Raw genomic sequence first — 15,958 nt, forward strand, 5'->3', positions numbered from 1 at the left:
GACAGAGAAAAGAAGGGGACTGATTTTATTATGTATTATGTGCTTATTTACTCCTTCGCACCTGCAGTTGTAAGAGCATAACCACTGGAGTGTAGTCAGTGAAAGCACTGTAGGTGTAATCTGAGGCTGCTCAATGTATCCTGTTTTCATACTGAATGATGAATGAGAGTGTGTTCACATTTTGAACAGTCTTAAGATAAACAGTACTGCGGATAGATTCATGTGTCTTTGTGGCTGAAATGGTAGAAGGTAGAGATGAGCAAGTACACCTTTATCTGTATATGTCTCTGCTCAACCAACTGCATTATCTGTATTTGTGGCTGAAATGGGCAGGGCCTAAACTGGATGTGGGCGTTGCTTAAACCAGAAGTAGGCTGGATAAGAAGTTGCTCCTGAAATGTATATGGGTTGATCAGAAGTTGCTATATTTATTAGAGAAGTATTTACAGAACAGCCAAATCAAATTTTAGTAGACTAATCAAATGCCAAAATAATCAGTCAAAGATCCGTCACTTATAAATCAATAAAACCTTTTCTTAGGTACCTAGTGATGGAGCTGATGGATGCCAACTTGTGCCAGGTGATTCAGATGGAGCTTGACCACGAGAGAATGTCCTACCTGCTCTACCAGATGCTTTGTGGTATCAAACATCTGCACTCAGCCGGCATTATTCACAGGGTAGGAAAGCAAGACGCCTCGGTTTTCTTCTTTAACTACTGAATGTTTTGGGTTGTGTATTTTTTAAATATCTTTTGGGATGGCAATTTATAGTCTAACATCAGCAGACTTGGCGTAAACCTTGATGTCACCTTGGTCACCCATTTGGCCAGAAGGGCACCCAGGTGGCCCAGAGGAAGCACTGCAGTGACCAGGGTTTAATCCCTGGTGCCTCCATCTGGCTTGGCTGACTGTCCCAGCTGTCCCACAGTTGGCAGTGTTCACAGGGTGGGGAGCCTGTGAGGAATCATGTCCTTGTCAGTGCACCAGCAGATTTGACTGGCCAGAGCACCTACACAAAGGGAAATAGGATCTAGGTGGATATAGCATGTGTTTACGTCCTCTCAGTGAGGCTCCTTCCTGGCAGGTCAATTGGAGGAGGTAAATTGCCTTTTACAACCACTCCTGGTCAGTAGCGGGAGATAGCAGAGACTTTGCCACAGTGCATGAAGAAATGGTAATTCCAGATTGGGAGATCATTACTTTAAATAAATAAAACTGAGTGCTACCAGATTTTTGACCGCAGTTTAACTAATTACAGTTTTAGGTAGTTCTGAAGAAAATTAACACAGTATTGACATTTAAAGCAAACATTTGACATTTTGGGAAATATGTGTTGGAGAGTTAGTAAGAAGATTGATACCCCTTTCATATCTGTACAATAAATATGGAGCTACAACCAGCCATCCTATAACTTAGTTTAGCATAATTTCTGCAAAAAGGGGATAAAGCTGGCAGAAAGTAGCTTTTGTCAAAGCTCAAAATGCTTGTTTTTACACTTTATTTCTTGTATGGATTGTACAAAAAAAGATATAAGGTGTTAATTATTGAGCTGTAGAGATGCTGGTAGGTGTATTTTGTTAGTTTTGGACAGAGCCAGGCTAACTGTTTTCTTGTTTCCGGTCTTTGTGCTAATCTAAAGCTAACAATACAGTTTTTAACAGACACGTGAAAGTTGTATTGATCTTCTCATCTAACTCTCCACAACAAAGCAAATAGGCATATCTTCTAAAGAAACTGTCTATTTAAACATGTCAACACCTGTAAATTACCTAAATATACACAGTGTCTAAGGCAAGTCTTTTCCCATCTCCAGGACCTCAAACCAAGCAATATAGTGGTGAAGTCAGACTGCACCCTGAAGATCCTGGACTTTGGTCTGGCCAGGACCGCAGGCACCAGCTTCATGATGACCCCTTATGTGGTGACTAGATACTACAGAGCCCCAGAGGTTATCCTGGGCATGGGATACAAAGAGAACGGTGAGAATTAAGGATTATTCAGTGAATATGCATGTATCAAATTCAGACAGATTTAAAGGATAACACTGCAGTCACAATAAACCCAAGTTTTAGCTAAGTTTTTAGTCATTTATTGGAGCTATTTTCTCAAAACTGCAGTCTTATTTTCTTGTGGGGGGGCAATGAAGAAGGGATACTAAAGTTAATACAGATGAGGAGCTACTTGTAGGAAGAGTAATGAACCTTTTTTACGCAACTGTGTTACAAAGTCATTTTCAAAAGTGAATTACATTAAACCGACCAGCAGTATGTCTATGTGAGCTTTATGTAATGTATTTTAAACCAGTGGGGGACTGATGACTTAGATGATCTTTTCGTGGGCATTGATGAAAAAATATAAGATTACACAGGTGTTATCCATTCATGATCCCAAATGAAAGCATCATGGTATTATCTGTGAAACCTTAAAAACAATTCTGGCTGAGTCGCACTTTGCAAATGAGCAACAGTGAACTGTTGGAGGTACTGAGTCACTGATTAAAAGCCCCCAGAACACCAGACAAGTGATTGAATACCATGCTAAGAGTTATGACTCATTAGCTATATTCCTCCCATGGATGGAAGCCTGTAGGCTATTTCCTGCAGCTAGTTAGTCCTTCCAAGGCTCTGCTTTTCTCTTTTCTTGCTCTTCTTCTGCTTTCTGTCTATATCTGTATTTCATTCCACTTTATCTCTATATAACATGCTCCTTGCTACTTATTTCTCCCTCACTGAATAACAGCTAGTTTCTAATCACTTTTGCTTCTTGCCGCAGAAAGCTTGATGTGTCTAACACTAACCTTTGCCTTCCTCTCTTTTCTTTTGCTCACCTCTATGCGTGCAGTGGATATATGGTCGGTGGGGTGCATTATGGGAGAAATGGTGCGCCACAAAATCCTCTTCCCTGGCCGGGACTGTATCCTTGTTAACCCACATCAACATTATGTGATGGTAACACTGTTTTTGTTTATAGGTTTATGTCTGGTGCATATAACGAAGAATGGATTTAAAGATCAATCATTCTTTGTTTTAAATGCCACCATCCATATTGGGTTTCAAGTGTCTGACTCAAGATGGATTCAACTAACTTTTGAAACTTCAAATCAAGTGTTTGGAGAGTTTGGCATTAATGAAACAGTAGCTACAGCTGTGTTGTCCCTTAGTCCTTTAAAAAATGTAAATGTTTAATTCATACAGTAATAACAATAACTTACGTTTCACGTGGTATTTTGGTCAATTTTGGCTTCAGTTCCATTATTTTACATTTCTTAGTTACATATACTTTGAAGATCATTCTGTACCTGGCCTGATGTTCTCTGTATGTTACTGGGGTGAACTAAACCACTCTCACATCTGGCTGTCTTTATAACACATGTCCGTATCAATTCCAACCGGTCTTCTTTTAACACTTTTAATTTAACCTGCAATAACATCATAAGATACGCATCATAAATTATTGTTCTTAAGTCAGTAAGTCTGAATCTCAAGCTTTATTCAGCCTCAACATTTGGCAAAACGAAGCTCTCTCTCTCTATGTCTCTGAATGTGTTTGTTATTATTTAGAGTGTTTTTGGAGTGCTACCTCGTGTGTTCTCCTGCAGTGAGGGGGCTGTAATTGCATCCCCAAGATGACTTATTTCAGTAGGATGGATTTGGATAAATAGTCCCCATGCTGATTTTGTGCACATGTGTCCACACATGAAGTACATCTTGCCATCTGAGGGTGCCCACATATGTGAGTCAGACATAGTTGTTAAGCATTTAGTGAATAATAATGAAGGATTAATTTATTCATTTTGAGCAGCTGTTAATAGCAGCTTAGTTGAACTCACTTGGTTACGCCAGGAGAGTTCAAAGGTTAAGGATTAGAAATGAGACAGCTGCGATGATGGGGTAGTAATAAAACTTGCATGATGCAAGGTAAAAATCATCAAGTCTTGGGGTATTCTAGATTTGTCTTATTATTAAATAATCCAATGAAAGGACCAAAACCAACAATGAATTGATCCTTCTAACAAGTTCTATTTTCTGTGTAGCCTGATAAAGAATAGAATATTTCGTGTCTACCTTTTTGCATGCAAAAGGCAGAAATTTGTCTTTGCTTACATGCGCAAAGGTTTGTGACATTGAAACACAACTTATCACATCAAGACTGGACGCATTAAAACACGTTTACACAAAAAGACGCTATATTAAAAGGAACACCAAGTACTCAATGGTGAGGACTGAGTCTGAGTTAAGAAAAAAAAAGAAAAGGAAAAAGGTTGAAGGCTGGCTTCAAAAAGGACTGAAGAAATTTTATGGCAACAGGAACAAATTGCTTTTAACACTTAGATACTCAGACTAGGACATAATGTTAAAAGTTAGAATACTTAGAGATTGGTGTACTCTGTTTAAAGTGAATTGTATATAGCTAATTCTCAGTGCCTTAGACCTCGCTGTTGTCCAAAAAAATATTAAAAACACATAAATGAGTCATACCATTGCACTGGGAGATACTTTCCTTCCTCATGGTGAGCATGGATACTGTATAGTTAATCCCTTACCATCCTGCTCCCAGCTGGAAATAGTTCCCAACAAATGCACTATTCACTCCTCTTTGAATAACCCAACAGTGTCCAGCTGGTTTAGGAAATTATTTTTTAAGTTTAGTACTTGTGACACGTTTTTTTGAATGTGTTAAGTAGGAACAAGTGGGCTTAAAGCCACAGAACGGGTCAAAACGCATTGACAGATGGACTAATGCATTGTTGGTTTTGGTCTTTCCATGGGTTTTGTTGACAATCACAAACATATAAAATATCACCAAACTCATCCTTTAAAATTATGATTTTACTGTGAGTTGTTTAGAGGCAGATAAGCAACACAAACACAAGACCAGTGTGTCTGCAGGTGCTTGTGGATAGTACTCTGGTCTCTACATCCCTGATCATGCAGTCCCTGAAAGATTAATGCTCTGGAGAACTAGAAAACCCCTGCAATGAGCTCTGCAATATCTCTCTCCTTTGTCTCCGCTCTCACAACGACATTGAAATTCTTATCATGTGACACTCCATCCTTTCTAACTGTAGCTCAGTGGACAGTAGTCATGCATATTTTTGTTCATCTTCTGCTTATTGATTAGCTCTGGAGTGGTACCCCGCTGTTGCTAATCTTAATTTACTTAAATATAGACTTTTCGACCTGAAGTATTGACCAGGCTGAAGTTCTTTGCACCTTCCTGTCAGACTGTCTGTCAGACGACGATATAGGATAGCAGTCTGTCTGCACAGGTCACAGCACAGTGAGCCTCAGGGTGACTGGGTGTTTGATGGCCATCTAGTACAGCTGTGTGTTAAATAAGTGGCTATGGAGTGATGATATGGACATTTAAGTTGTATTCTGTTTGTGGCTTACAATAAATATAGACAGTCGAATGCATATAGTCATGTTGCAGAAGTAGCACACATTTGATGCTCAAAAGCGGGCTAACTTATACAGCACAATCATCTCTGTTGTTACGAGGATATGGGGGAAATAAAAAATTAGACCTGTAATGTTTACAGAAATGTAAACAGTTTTTGCGAGCTGACAACCAAACACACTTCTCCTACTAATACACTGCTTTTCTTGCTACAGTGCTAGCTACCCACACAGTAATGGTTGAGTAATGAGCAGGGATGATGAGATGTTAGGTCCCTGCAGAGATGTATCACTTCCTTTTCTACCACAAAGGTATAAAAGCAAATATGTAAATATAAAATACAGTCACTATTTTCACTTTAGTCTAACTCTGTGTAAAAAACCATCATCATCATCAATCAAAAGAAATCAGCTACAGGAAGTACTGGGCAGATATAACATCAGTGTTTTATAAAGAAGTTTGTAACTAGATAGCATTTTTACATTAGGAAGATGTGGACAAACTATCCAACGTAATGCTAACATTACATTTAATAATAATAGTAAGCATAATAATAACAATAATAATAATAATAACAATAAAGAAACATGAAAAACAAACCTCATGTACAGGGACCATAAAGGAAGTGACACTTCTCCTGTATTGGGACCCTGCTCTCTTCCCATTGATGGGATAAACTTATGTAACCTGAATATTTTAACATTTTTCAGCCAAAGATTAGAAAAGTATTTTGACACATATTTAGCATGTGATAAACGACAATAAATCAGGGATACATTCGATTAGAACTTGGAAAAAGTATTTATATTATTTTATCTGTAAGTCATTTAGGGGCTGGAAGTGTGATTTTTGATAGATGTTGGTAATCCAAGTGTGTGTGTGTACCTGTGCGTGTGTGTGTGTGTGTGTGTGTGTGTGTGTGTGTGTGTGTGGACCCCAGTGGACATGTGGTCAGTCGGCTGCATCTTTGGAGAGGTGATAAGAGGGACAGTGCTGTTCCCTGGGACTGACCGTATCCTTCTGACCTCCCGCCGCTCCCTCACTGTGTTTCACATTCACAACATAAATTTCATAGAAACCCAACAGAGGGTCTTGTGAGCAGTTGCGTTCAGGTGCACGATGCCGTGTTTCACAGTGGAGCATCAGGCATTTTGGTACTGACACACTGTGGAAAAACACCTCTAGCTGTCCGAGTTAATCCAACAACTTGCCAAAGAGCCATGGGTAAGGACCTTAGTGGAGGAAAAAAATGCCCCACTGAGCACTGTGTGGATCAGAGCCAGTGTGCAATGGAGACAAAAAGGAGGTGGAAGTGTGTGGTGCGTTCCAGCAAGATGAAGTAATGGGGATCTCTGGTGGGCCTGGCAGCTAACTGCCTCAACTGGCACCCTCTGTGAGAACATGGGGAGGGGGTAATTCAGAGTGTTTGGAGGGGTAAGGGAGGAAATATTCATCATCAACAAGGAGGGGAAACACAAGCTGACACACCCTACAACCATATTTCCACACACAAACACACAGTACACATTTAAAAACCACAATCTTTATGACTCAATTCCAGATTCTTCGGTAAGCAACTCGGCTTCTCTTAATAGGACATGAACTCCCCTGAAAACGTCATTTTTAAATTTTGCGACGTCTATAAAATATTGACAATGTGCTTTTTCTCTTTATGTATCTTAACCATCATGGTTCATGGGTAAAATTAGGCTATTATTGATGTATAATTCATGCATGAGGGTGATTTAATTCACTTTGATAAAGATACCGGCGTTCATGGTATTCTTGCCATCACCACTGAAGTGTAGCGGAATATTATTATAAACTTCACTCACTTTAAAGTCAAACATCAGAAAAAAACAAACTTTCTTAGTCCCACCATTATTCATTACTCTGCAGTCGATGAGTCAGTCAGTCCTCTCCTCTGAGAGGAAGGTCCCCAAAAAGCCATGGTATAGTTCACACTCTGGGTATTTCATGTATTTTAAGCAGATATAAAAGAACAAGGGATCACTTGAGAGATTATGCGTTCTAAGAAGCAGCCAATAATACTAATTCCTACAAAACTGGAGACTGAAGTAGAAGGAAGGAGAGTGAATTTTAATTATATGTATTAAAAAATATTGCGAAATATGGAATGGATGCATATTGGGGCCTATAATTCTAAAAATGATCTTATTTCACTTAAGTCAAACTTCAACCTTTTGTCATTTCACACGGATGCTTAGATGGGACTCTAAGCTGCTCTGAGATCAGAAATACTTTAAATAACTTGGTGATGATACTCTTTATTTATTTTTCTTTATTCTCTTTGGTCACATGACCTCCATTATCATATGTCCAACCTTTTATGAGTAAATCAAATATAATTTTTTCTTGTCCTAAATACACATTACAGTATTATGTGAGAGTAGTACCTGAGTGGACACAGAGGCATACTGGATGCTGCATATTCCATGTGTGTTTCCCTTAATCCTAACCCACCACACCAGACATTGACCAGTGGAACAAGGTGATTGAGCAGCTGGGCACACCCTCACCAGAGTTCATGAAGAAGCTTCAGCCCACAGTGAGGAACTATGTCGAGAACCGGCCAAAGTATGCAGGCCTCACCTTTCCCAAGCTCTTCCCCGACTGCCTTTTCCCTGCTGACTCTGAGCACAACAAACTCAAAGGTGAGGACTTGAAGCGTACGAATGAAGTGTATTTTAGCCATTTAATGAGAATGCAGTGATGTGTTTGTGAGGTATTGTCATGCATGTAATTGTCCACTGTCCTCTATTTTACTGATTGATTATTTGAATTTAAAACCTCTGCATGTATAGCTCTGCAGTATTTCCTGGAGGATCTAACAAAAAAGTAATTACCTTAACCATAATATCACTCAAGTTCTTTGTTAATTACATAAGATATAAAAATTTACACTTTATTGCTCACATAGGCCATAATTTACACTCACGTTAATCACAAGATTATATTTTGACAGGGCAACTATAAAAACAAGTTTTTACAACTTGACTGAGTACTGGGGAGATGCTGTTAAAATCATAATGCCCGCTATACATCATAATAGAAATGTGATTTCTGTCCATTAAATGATTCAATAAATTATATAGTCTTGGGGCGGTCTTGACTACCTCTGCTTCACAGCACTTGAAACTTTGACAGGAAAGCAGTTATTGCCGAGTAATGTTGCATTGTCACTCGAGATATTAGTAAAATGTTACCACAACTATTGGATGGATTTGTAACAGACATCTATATGCCCCTCAGGATGAATTATGGCAGCTTTGGTGATCCCTTAATTTTTTCGCTTTTGGTTATCAGGTCAAAAGTTTTCGACTAAATATCTGCAAAAATAAAGACATTCCCATTAGCCTCAGATGAGGTTTGTGATTAGTGCTTATTAGCAAATGCTAGCATGCTAACACTCTAAGATGATGAACATTACACCACCATTTAGCTCAAAGCACTAGGGTGTCTGTGGACTCTTTTTTGATATATAGCGAATACAACTTTGACTCAGGTCAACTTTTACCTCAAACTTTTATTTTACACCTTTGGGTCTCCGTATAAAACTGGAACACATTCACTAACATATTTTTATGAGCTCCATTCTGTGAGCCCCTGTGAATTCAATCTAGTCTTATGCAGAAGTTTAACCAAGACATCATTTCTTTGTGTCTGTCTCAGCTGAAAAGTGTAATCTGTCTTCACAGCGTTTTAAAAAGTGGAAATTCCCTCCAATGAGCTATAGCAAAATGTGCCTTTTCTGTTTCCCCGCTCCTCCATCAAAGCCCCTGTCTGGTAAAATTCTCATGAATCACTTTTGTATTCTGGCTGCTCCCCGGTGGAGTGAGAGTGTTAAAGGAAATGCACCCATAGAGAGAGTGGGAAGGGTGTGAGACCGGGTTGAAGTGCCGCTGTTTTGTATGTTTTGTTCTGCCACAGGTAGGAACTGAGGCAGACATCCTTTGGGCTTTGGTATTTTTGAAATGTAGGAGGAAGAGGCAGACAGAAAGTACTGTAGGATGAAAAGAAGGGAAGGGAGGGTGGAGGGTGGAAGGAGCACGATGGAGGAGTCATTTTACAGATTTACCATCCTTTTGTTATCGACATGTCGGTGCTGAGGCAAAATGCAGACGGTGCGCCTGTCTCATCTGTCTTCTTCTGTTCTCAGTTCAGTTTCTTCAGTCGTTTCCTGCTATAGAGCTATTTATAGTGGGGTCAGTGTGTGTAGGAGAGGGATGGTGTGTGGTTAAAGGGTTCTCGATTTCAGATCAGTCCAAGAGGGCCTGAGGGTAGAGAGACTGACCAACTGACGGCGTTTTTGTATGTTGAGAAGCCAAATGTTTTATAAAATACAGTTGCTTTTTTATATACTGATGTCCTAGATTTAGAAAGACACCAATGAGCGCAAGATTTCAGTATTATTTCAGAAGAAGTTGATTGAATCAGCCTTTAACAAATGGTGCCAAGAACTGAATTTTGCATTAATCAGAAATAAACAGTAGAATATGGGACACGCCAGAGTTGTGAAATTCAGTTAGATGAAAAAAGGAAGAGAGTTTTGGATGGTTGGTGCAGAATTTTGCACTACATACATATGATCAGTTTTGCCCACATAAATCATAATAACAAGTAGTCAGAATACTGTTTTCCAGAACAAGTGGTCTGTTTATATCCTAACCCACATGTGATTGAGGCTTTGTGAGATTCTGGTTTCCATTGACAAGCTGCTGCTGTTTATTATTCTCTTTAATCCCTGCAATTTCTCCCTCTCTCTTTTCCTCCCTGTCTGCTTTTTATTGTGTTTCCATTTCCCCTCGGCATAGTGATTGCGAGGGGAATATTTTCTCGCCTTATGATCTCAACCAGATAAATAAATGTTTATTTTTCCAAACCACAGCTAGCCAGGCCAGAGACCTGCTGTCTAAGATGCTAATCATCGATCCCGCTAAACGGATATCGGTGGATGAGGCCTTACAGCACCCCTACATCAACGTGTGGTATGATCCAGCTGAGGTGGAGGCGGTGAGTAGGCCTTTGGCAGAGCTGTATATTGATTACTATCCCGAGCTCAATCCTCTCCTCCTGTCTTTAAATGGTCAGCACTGTTTACTTTATATTTGCATTGGCGCACAGAATATAATGATGATGGATGACTCCCCTAATTTTATTTTTTAATTTTTTAAACAAAAGCAATTATAGTGATTTATAACACGGATATCAGTTTTTAACAGTATACTCTGTATCAGTGAATATTGCTGCATCAGCGCATTTATGATTGTGTTTTAAATTTTTGGTTTGCATCTCATTTTCATTTTTATCTCACTTATTTTTTTTACTTTAGTTTTGAACTTTAATAGTTTTTAGATTCCTTAAAATATCCCCCAATTAAACAAAGTCAATTCTTGCTGCTACTTATAAAAGAGTGACTTAGTGCATTGTTCTGTTTTGTAATAAGAGTGGTGGTGTTTCTGGTTTATTTGGTGAAGTCTAATTTCTTCATCAGCGCCTCATTAGTATGAGGTGACAAGGAGATTGGGAAAAAGCCATCTGCAGCTCCATAAAGTTGTACAGATACCACTTCTACTTGCAGCAATACACTAATGAGTGCATGACCAGAAATTATTGTTTACTCCGTGAAATATCCCACTGGTTAACAGTAGCTTTTGTAAAGACGCCACATGACACACCTCCATTGTAGTTATTAATCATTTTTAGAGGATTTCATGACTTGTGCACTTGTCTAAGTTGTCTAGTTGCTGATGGTTTTAATGATGATATTGATGTTAGAGTTGATGTGGTATGTATGATATGGCTGTGAATGGCATTTCAACACATTTTCTGCTGTTTTCCCTTTCTCTAATGTCATCTCATGCTGATGAAGGCCAGAGATCTCATCCAAATATCCATGGTAAATAACAACCGCCCTACATCAAAGAGAAATATTCAACGGGACCTTTGTTTGTAAAGAGTGTCAATTAAAGGAGTGAGCACTGTCAATCACTGAGTATAATTAAAAACCTTTATAATAAACATGTTATAGAGAATGAAATACAATCTGCATATGGCATTGTACTGAAATGTCATTAGTGTGTAGCTGCAGGTAAAAGGGCTGCAGCTATGTCCACAGGGCTGCATGTAAGCAACCTTTAGGCTGTTAATAAGCTGTGAATTGAACTCCTGTACTCCTGTTTGTTTGTCTCACTTCTGTCTTTTGCTCAACGCTGTCCCTCCAAGTTCACGTCAGAGAGGTTTATGGGTGGTCCTGTCACCTGCAGGGAGATTATGGTGTCAGAGTCTGGGGCAGGATCACTATGAATGAGTGATGATAAGAAGGGTTGACTGGGTGCCGGACAGCATATTTGTGTCCTGTTAGATGAAATGACAGTCCTATGGGAGAAGGGCATTGGCACTTTAGCTTGGACAACCCACCAGATTTGTTCTTATCTCACTGTCTCTCAGTTGTTTAATCCTATTTCAAGTTTTGAAGTATTGTAATATATATGCGTGTGAGGACAAACAATGTGTTGATGTTCCAATTATGTAAACAAAACACCATTTTTATGTGATTACGGTTAAATACATTTTATTTTCCTTCATTTACATGATTTAGTTTCTTCATAATCTACATGTGCTGCTACTTTGTACCCCAGCATGTATTTGTGTACATACAGTACATGTTAAAGTGTCAGTTAATAGATGGTGTTTCTCATGTTCAGATATTTTATTTTTTTATCCCCATATTTTTTTATTTATTAGTCAACAATTTCATGTTGCCAAATTTGATGCATCATTATGTAAACTTGTCAAATCTTGTATCTACAGTTGTTTATTCCACCTGGCGATACCCAGTGATATCAGCCATCTAAATTTCATTTAAATCTTGTTGAGTGGGTTGTTAGCTAAAATGGCTGTACTCTCTTTCCTTTAGCCTCCACCTCAAATCTATGACAAGCAGCTGGATGAAAGAGAACACTCCATTGATGAATGGAAAGGTAAGAATTACATTATTGTACATTAACACACAAAAATAAACATTTTCTTGTATTTATATTTGTGTTTTCTTTGTGCTGTTTGTTTCAGTCATTAAATAGTCCAGGGAACAAAAGGCACAAATAAGTCCTTGCCTTTTATATGTATATGTATATGTTTTACCACTTTGCATGTTTTAATGACTTTCTCTCCTCCTCTGCAGAACTTATCTACAAAGAGGTGATGAACTTTGAGGAGAGAACGAAGAATGGCGTTGTGAAGGGACAGCCTTCACCTTCAGGTACTCTCAGTGCATAACCCTAATCGCTCTGTAAGTGAATTTACTATAACCTTACTGGAGTAAATAGATAAACCCATCGTGTTGTTGACCATGTGTCTCTGTCTCCTGCATCTCCTGTTTTTAAATAAGTTAAATGTTGTGCAGTGTCGTGCCAATTGTATTTGTTAAATGGCGTTGTAGGACAGCTAATCAGTAATTGCTAAGATTGCCTCATAGTGCACAATATTTAATAGCAGATAATGTGTGTACTTTTATGAGTGTGTGTATTTATATGTATAACATGTCTTGACTTAAGATTTGGGTCCTTTGGGGTCCATCACAGGAAATCTCGGTCCTCAGCTGCAGCTGACGTCTCATACTGTTCTGTTCTCTGCAAAGGACCAAAGTGCTGTTCCCACACTTTGCCACAGAGAGGCAGTATGGAGTCATGGTAGCACACTGACCAGGCCACCCAGACTTCACTGTGATCCATGTGGAAAATAGCAATTAAAAATAACAGCCATTCTCCATTAAAAAAACAACAACGAAAAAAAAAAAATACACAGGTGAATTTTGAAGATTAGAAAAGCAAACTGAAACTAAATCCTGCAGAGACAGTAGCATCTGCTCATGTTAACAGGAAGTGAAGTGAATGTGCATCCAATGAAGTCTAGGCGTTGTCTCTCACCATACTCTCCTTAGGGACCAATCAGTGTAGAAACCCTGTTCTTGTGGAAAGCTTAAAATCCTTCTGCTCTGCTTTTTGCCAAAAAATAGCAAATAATACTATCTTAGACAACTTTAAGCTTAAAGTGTATCTGTAAGCTGAAATATTACAAAAGAAAAATTAGACTTTAGATATTACAGTCAGTAAGAGCTCATATGATGACTTTAACACATACACATTAACGCAGCAACAGCTGCTTCTTTTTCTCACTCTGTCTCACACATTCATCACCACCATCTTTCTTCTTTTTTTTTGCTATCCAGTAGTAATTAAGCAGATGGGCTGGCCTATAGTGTCTGAGTGTAGCAGACATGCTGCAGGGTTTTACTGCAGCAGGAAAACAGAAGAGTTGAGAACACACGATGCCTCAGAATCAGGCTTTAATGCTGTATTTATGGAGATATTGACAGGCCGGTGCTACAGAATTTGTTTTGCAAATTTTTTGCATTCATTCATTCAAGTTTTACTTATATTGGAGAGATCATTGAGGGCCGACCCTCATTTACTATGACATCTAGTCATTTACAAGAAAAGAAGTAAACGAAAGGCAAAATCATATAATAAAAGAAAAGAAAAAGTTAGAAAAAAGGATAACAGAAAGGCAAGACTATAATAAGTTTTAAGAAGAGATTCAAAAGCAGTGAGAGAATTTGCCATCCTGATCTCCTCTGGTAGGCTGTTCCACAGTTTGGGGGCTCTGATGGAAAATCTCTTTGTTTTTTAATCTTGTTTTTGGAACCACCAGGAGAGCTGCATATATGGAGGCACATCGTTATTAAAAGATTAAAAGGTCCGAACTATAGCTTGGGGCCAGCCCATTTCATGCCTTAAAAGTGTTTATTAAAATGTTAAAATCTACTCTAAAACCAACAGGCAGCCAGTGCAGAGATGAAAGGATATATAGCTGTAATGTGTTCTCGTTTTCTGGTACCTGTTAAAATCCTGGCGGCTGCATTTTAAATCAACTGTAAAGAGAAGAGGGGATTTCTGCTGCAGACGGAGGAAAGGGAGTTGCAATAATCTAGGCGAGATGAAATAAAAGCATGAATGTTTCCAGATTTGAGATTTGGTTGAGAGAAATGGCTTAATCTTGCAGATTTTCTTTAGTTGAAAGAAGCATGACTGTGTGACAGATTTTGACGTGGCTGTTCAATGAGAGGTTATAAACACATTCACGATCATTCTGTAACTCACATGAGCCTTTTATGTCTCTGGAGATATCAAAGGATGGATAAGTTCACTGAGTGCAGAGGGCGGCTGTACAGTACAAGATGGTTTAGACTTTATTAGAAGAGCCAAAGCAGCGCACGGCAAGAGTTGTAACCTCACATCACAACTTCTGCTAGAGTTTCTCCCGAGATTAATTAATTTATGATTTGAAAAGCTTAATTAATCTTCCATTTTAGTAATCCTTCTTATAACTGCTAGATTTATGCTCAAGTCATCTTTCAAGATTTAAACTTATGCTGCACCCACATGGTGACTTTTAACAGATATTTTTGATGTATTTACTGTAAGTAAAGCAAGTGAAGTGACTGCTGGAATTAATGCCAGCCATTAATCCTGCTTTGTTCTCTGTTTTTTTTATTTTGGGTCAGCTGAAGTACCCACCAGTCTCCATTAAGCAATTACCTCCCACAGGGAACAGGCAGGATTTATAGTTTGCCTGCACTGTACATGTCCTCTGTAGAAATTACAGGACTACTGCTTGGAAGTAAAAGCAGTTGTTTTAGCGATGTCCTCTTATTGGCAATACCCTTATATTCCCATCCTTATCCTTTTTAATCTGGCGCTACTCTTTCAACTCCCCTGGCATATTGAGGCTGCACATCTTTTTATTGATTTGTTGATAAACAGAAAACCCACTCACTGAGGATTTGATGAAAGTGCTGCCCAAACACACAGAAGTTGAGCAGTGGGGTTCCTTGATACCTTCTGTTCCTTCCTTTTGAAAATTGAGATTAACGCCCTTGTCTGCTAGCCCAAGATTAGTCCCCAGATCCACACAGCATTGAAGGGATGTGTCAGCCTCCAAACCTCCAGCACTGTTAGAAACCTCTCACTTTTATAGACAAATCCAATCCAGGTACAGAAAGACTGACTCTTTCTGTACCTGGATGAAAATCATGCAAGAAAATCATCAAACAGAGACCTTTAGGGTATTCAATGGAGTCTTAATCGCATTACTAAAGACAGCATAGCAGCTGAGCAGACTGAACTAAGAGTTCTTTAATGAAATCTCAAAATATTTCTTGCTGCTGCTTCTGCCTTTGACTTCAAAACAAGATCAATATGAGAAAATCTGATTGTTATTTAAAAAACAGGGAGAATGCCTGAGCAAGCCATAGCCGTAGTCCTTTTGTGATACATAAATCATAAATATTGTCATACCAACGCATGTTTATGGCATTAAAACAAAATAAGTTTACTTATGCCATTAAATCCTAACCATGTCTGGGTTTATACTAAAATGCTGTCAAGCAACTACTTGCTGGCGCGTCCACTCTTATGGATGAAACACCGCAGCCTTGGACGATATTTCCTGTAAAATTCATTGGACTCAAACCTC

The 15,958-nt window shown here is 38.8% G+C and overlaps 1 protein-coding gene across 10 annotated transcripts in view; it reads left to right on the forward strand.

Moving 5' to 3' along the window:
• The window catches only part of mapk10 (mitogen-activated protein kinase 10), a 39,165-nt gene that overhangs the window by 18,374 nt on the left and 4,833 nt on the right, over window positions 1-15,958 (forward strand). For 4 of the 10 annotated variants that reach the window (XM_051412121.1, XM_051412122.1, XM_051412117.1 and 1 more), the window contains exons 6-13: window positions 541-679; window positions 1,815-1,980; window positions 2,843-2,914; window positions 7,894-8,076; window positions 10,311-10,435; window positions 11,295-11,321; window positions 12,342-12,405; window positions 12,606-12,683. In XM_051412121.1, coding sequence (XP_051268081.1) covers window positions 541-679; window positions 1,815-1,980; window positions 2,843-2,914; window positions 7,894-8,076; window positions 10,311-10,435; window positions 11,295-11,321; window positions 12,342-12,405; window positions 12,606-12,683 — 854 coding nt within the window. Of the gene's footprint in view, window positions 1-540; window positions 680-1,814; window positions 1,981-2,842; window positions 2,950-6,341; window positions 6,414-7,893; window positions 8,077-10,310; window positions 10,436-11,294; window positions 11,322-12,341; window positions 12,406-12,605; window positions 12,714-15,958 lie in introns of those variants that run through there. The other 6 variants (XM_051412124.1, XM_051412125.1, XM_051412118.1 and 3 more) reach the window with 5 other exon arrangements.

This window comes from Dicentrarchus labrax, unplaced genomic scaffold (genome assembly GCF_905237075.1).
Source record: "Dicentrarchus labrax unplaced genomic scaffold, dlabrax2021, whole genome shotgun sequence".
Classification (NCBI taxonomy): Eukaryota; Metazoa; Chordata; class Actinopteri; family Moronidae; genus Dicentrarchus; species Dicentrarchus labrax.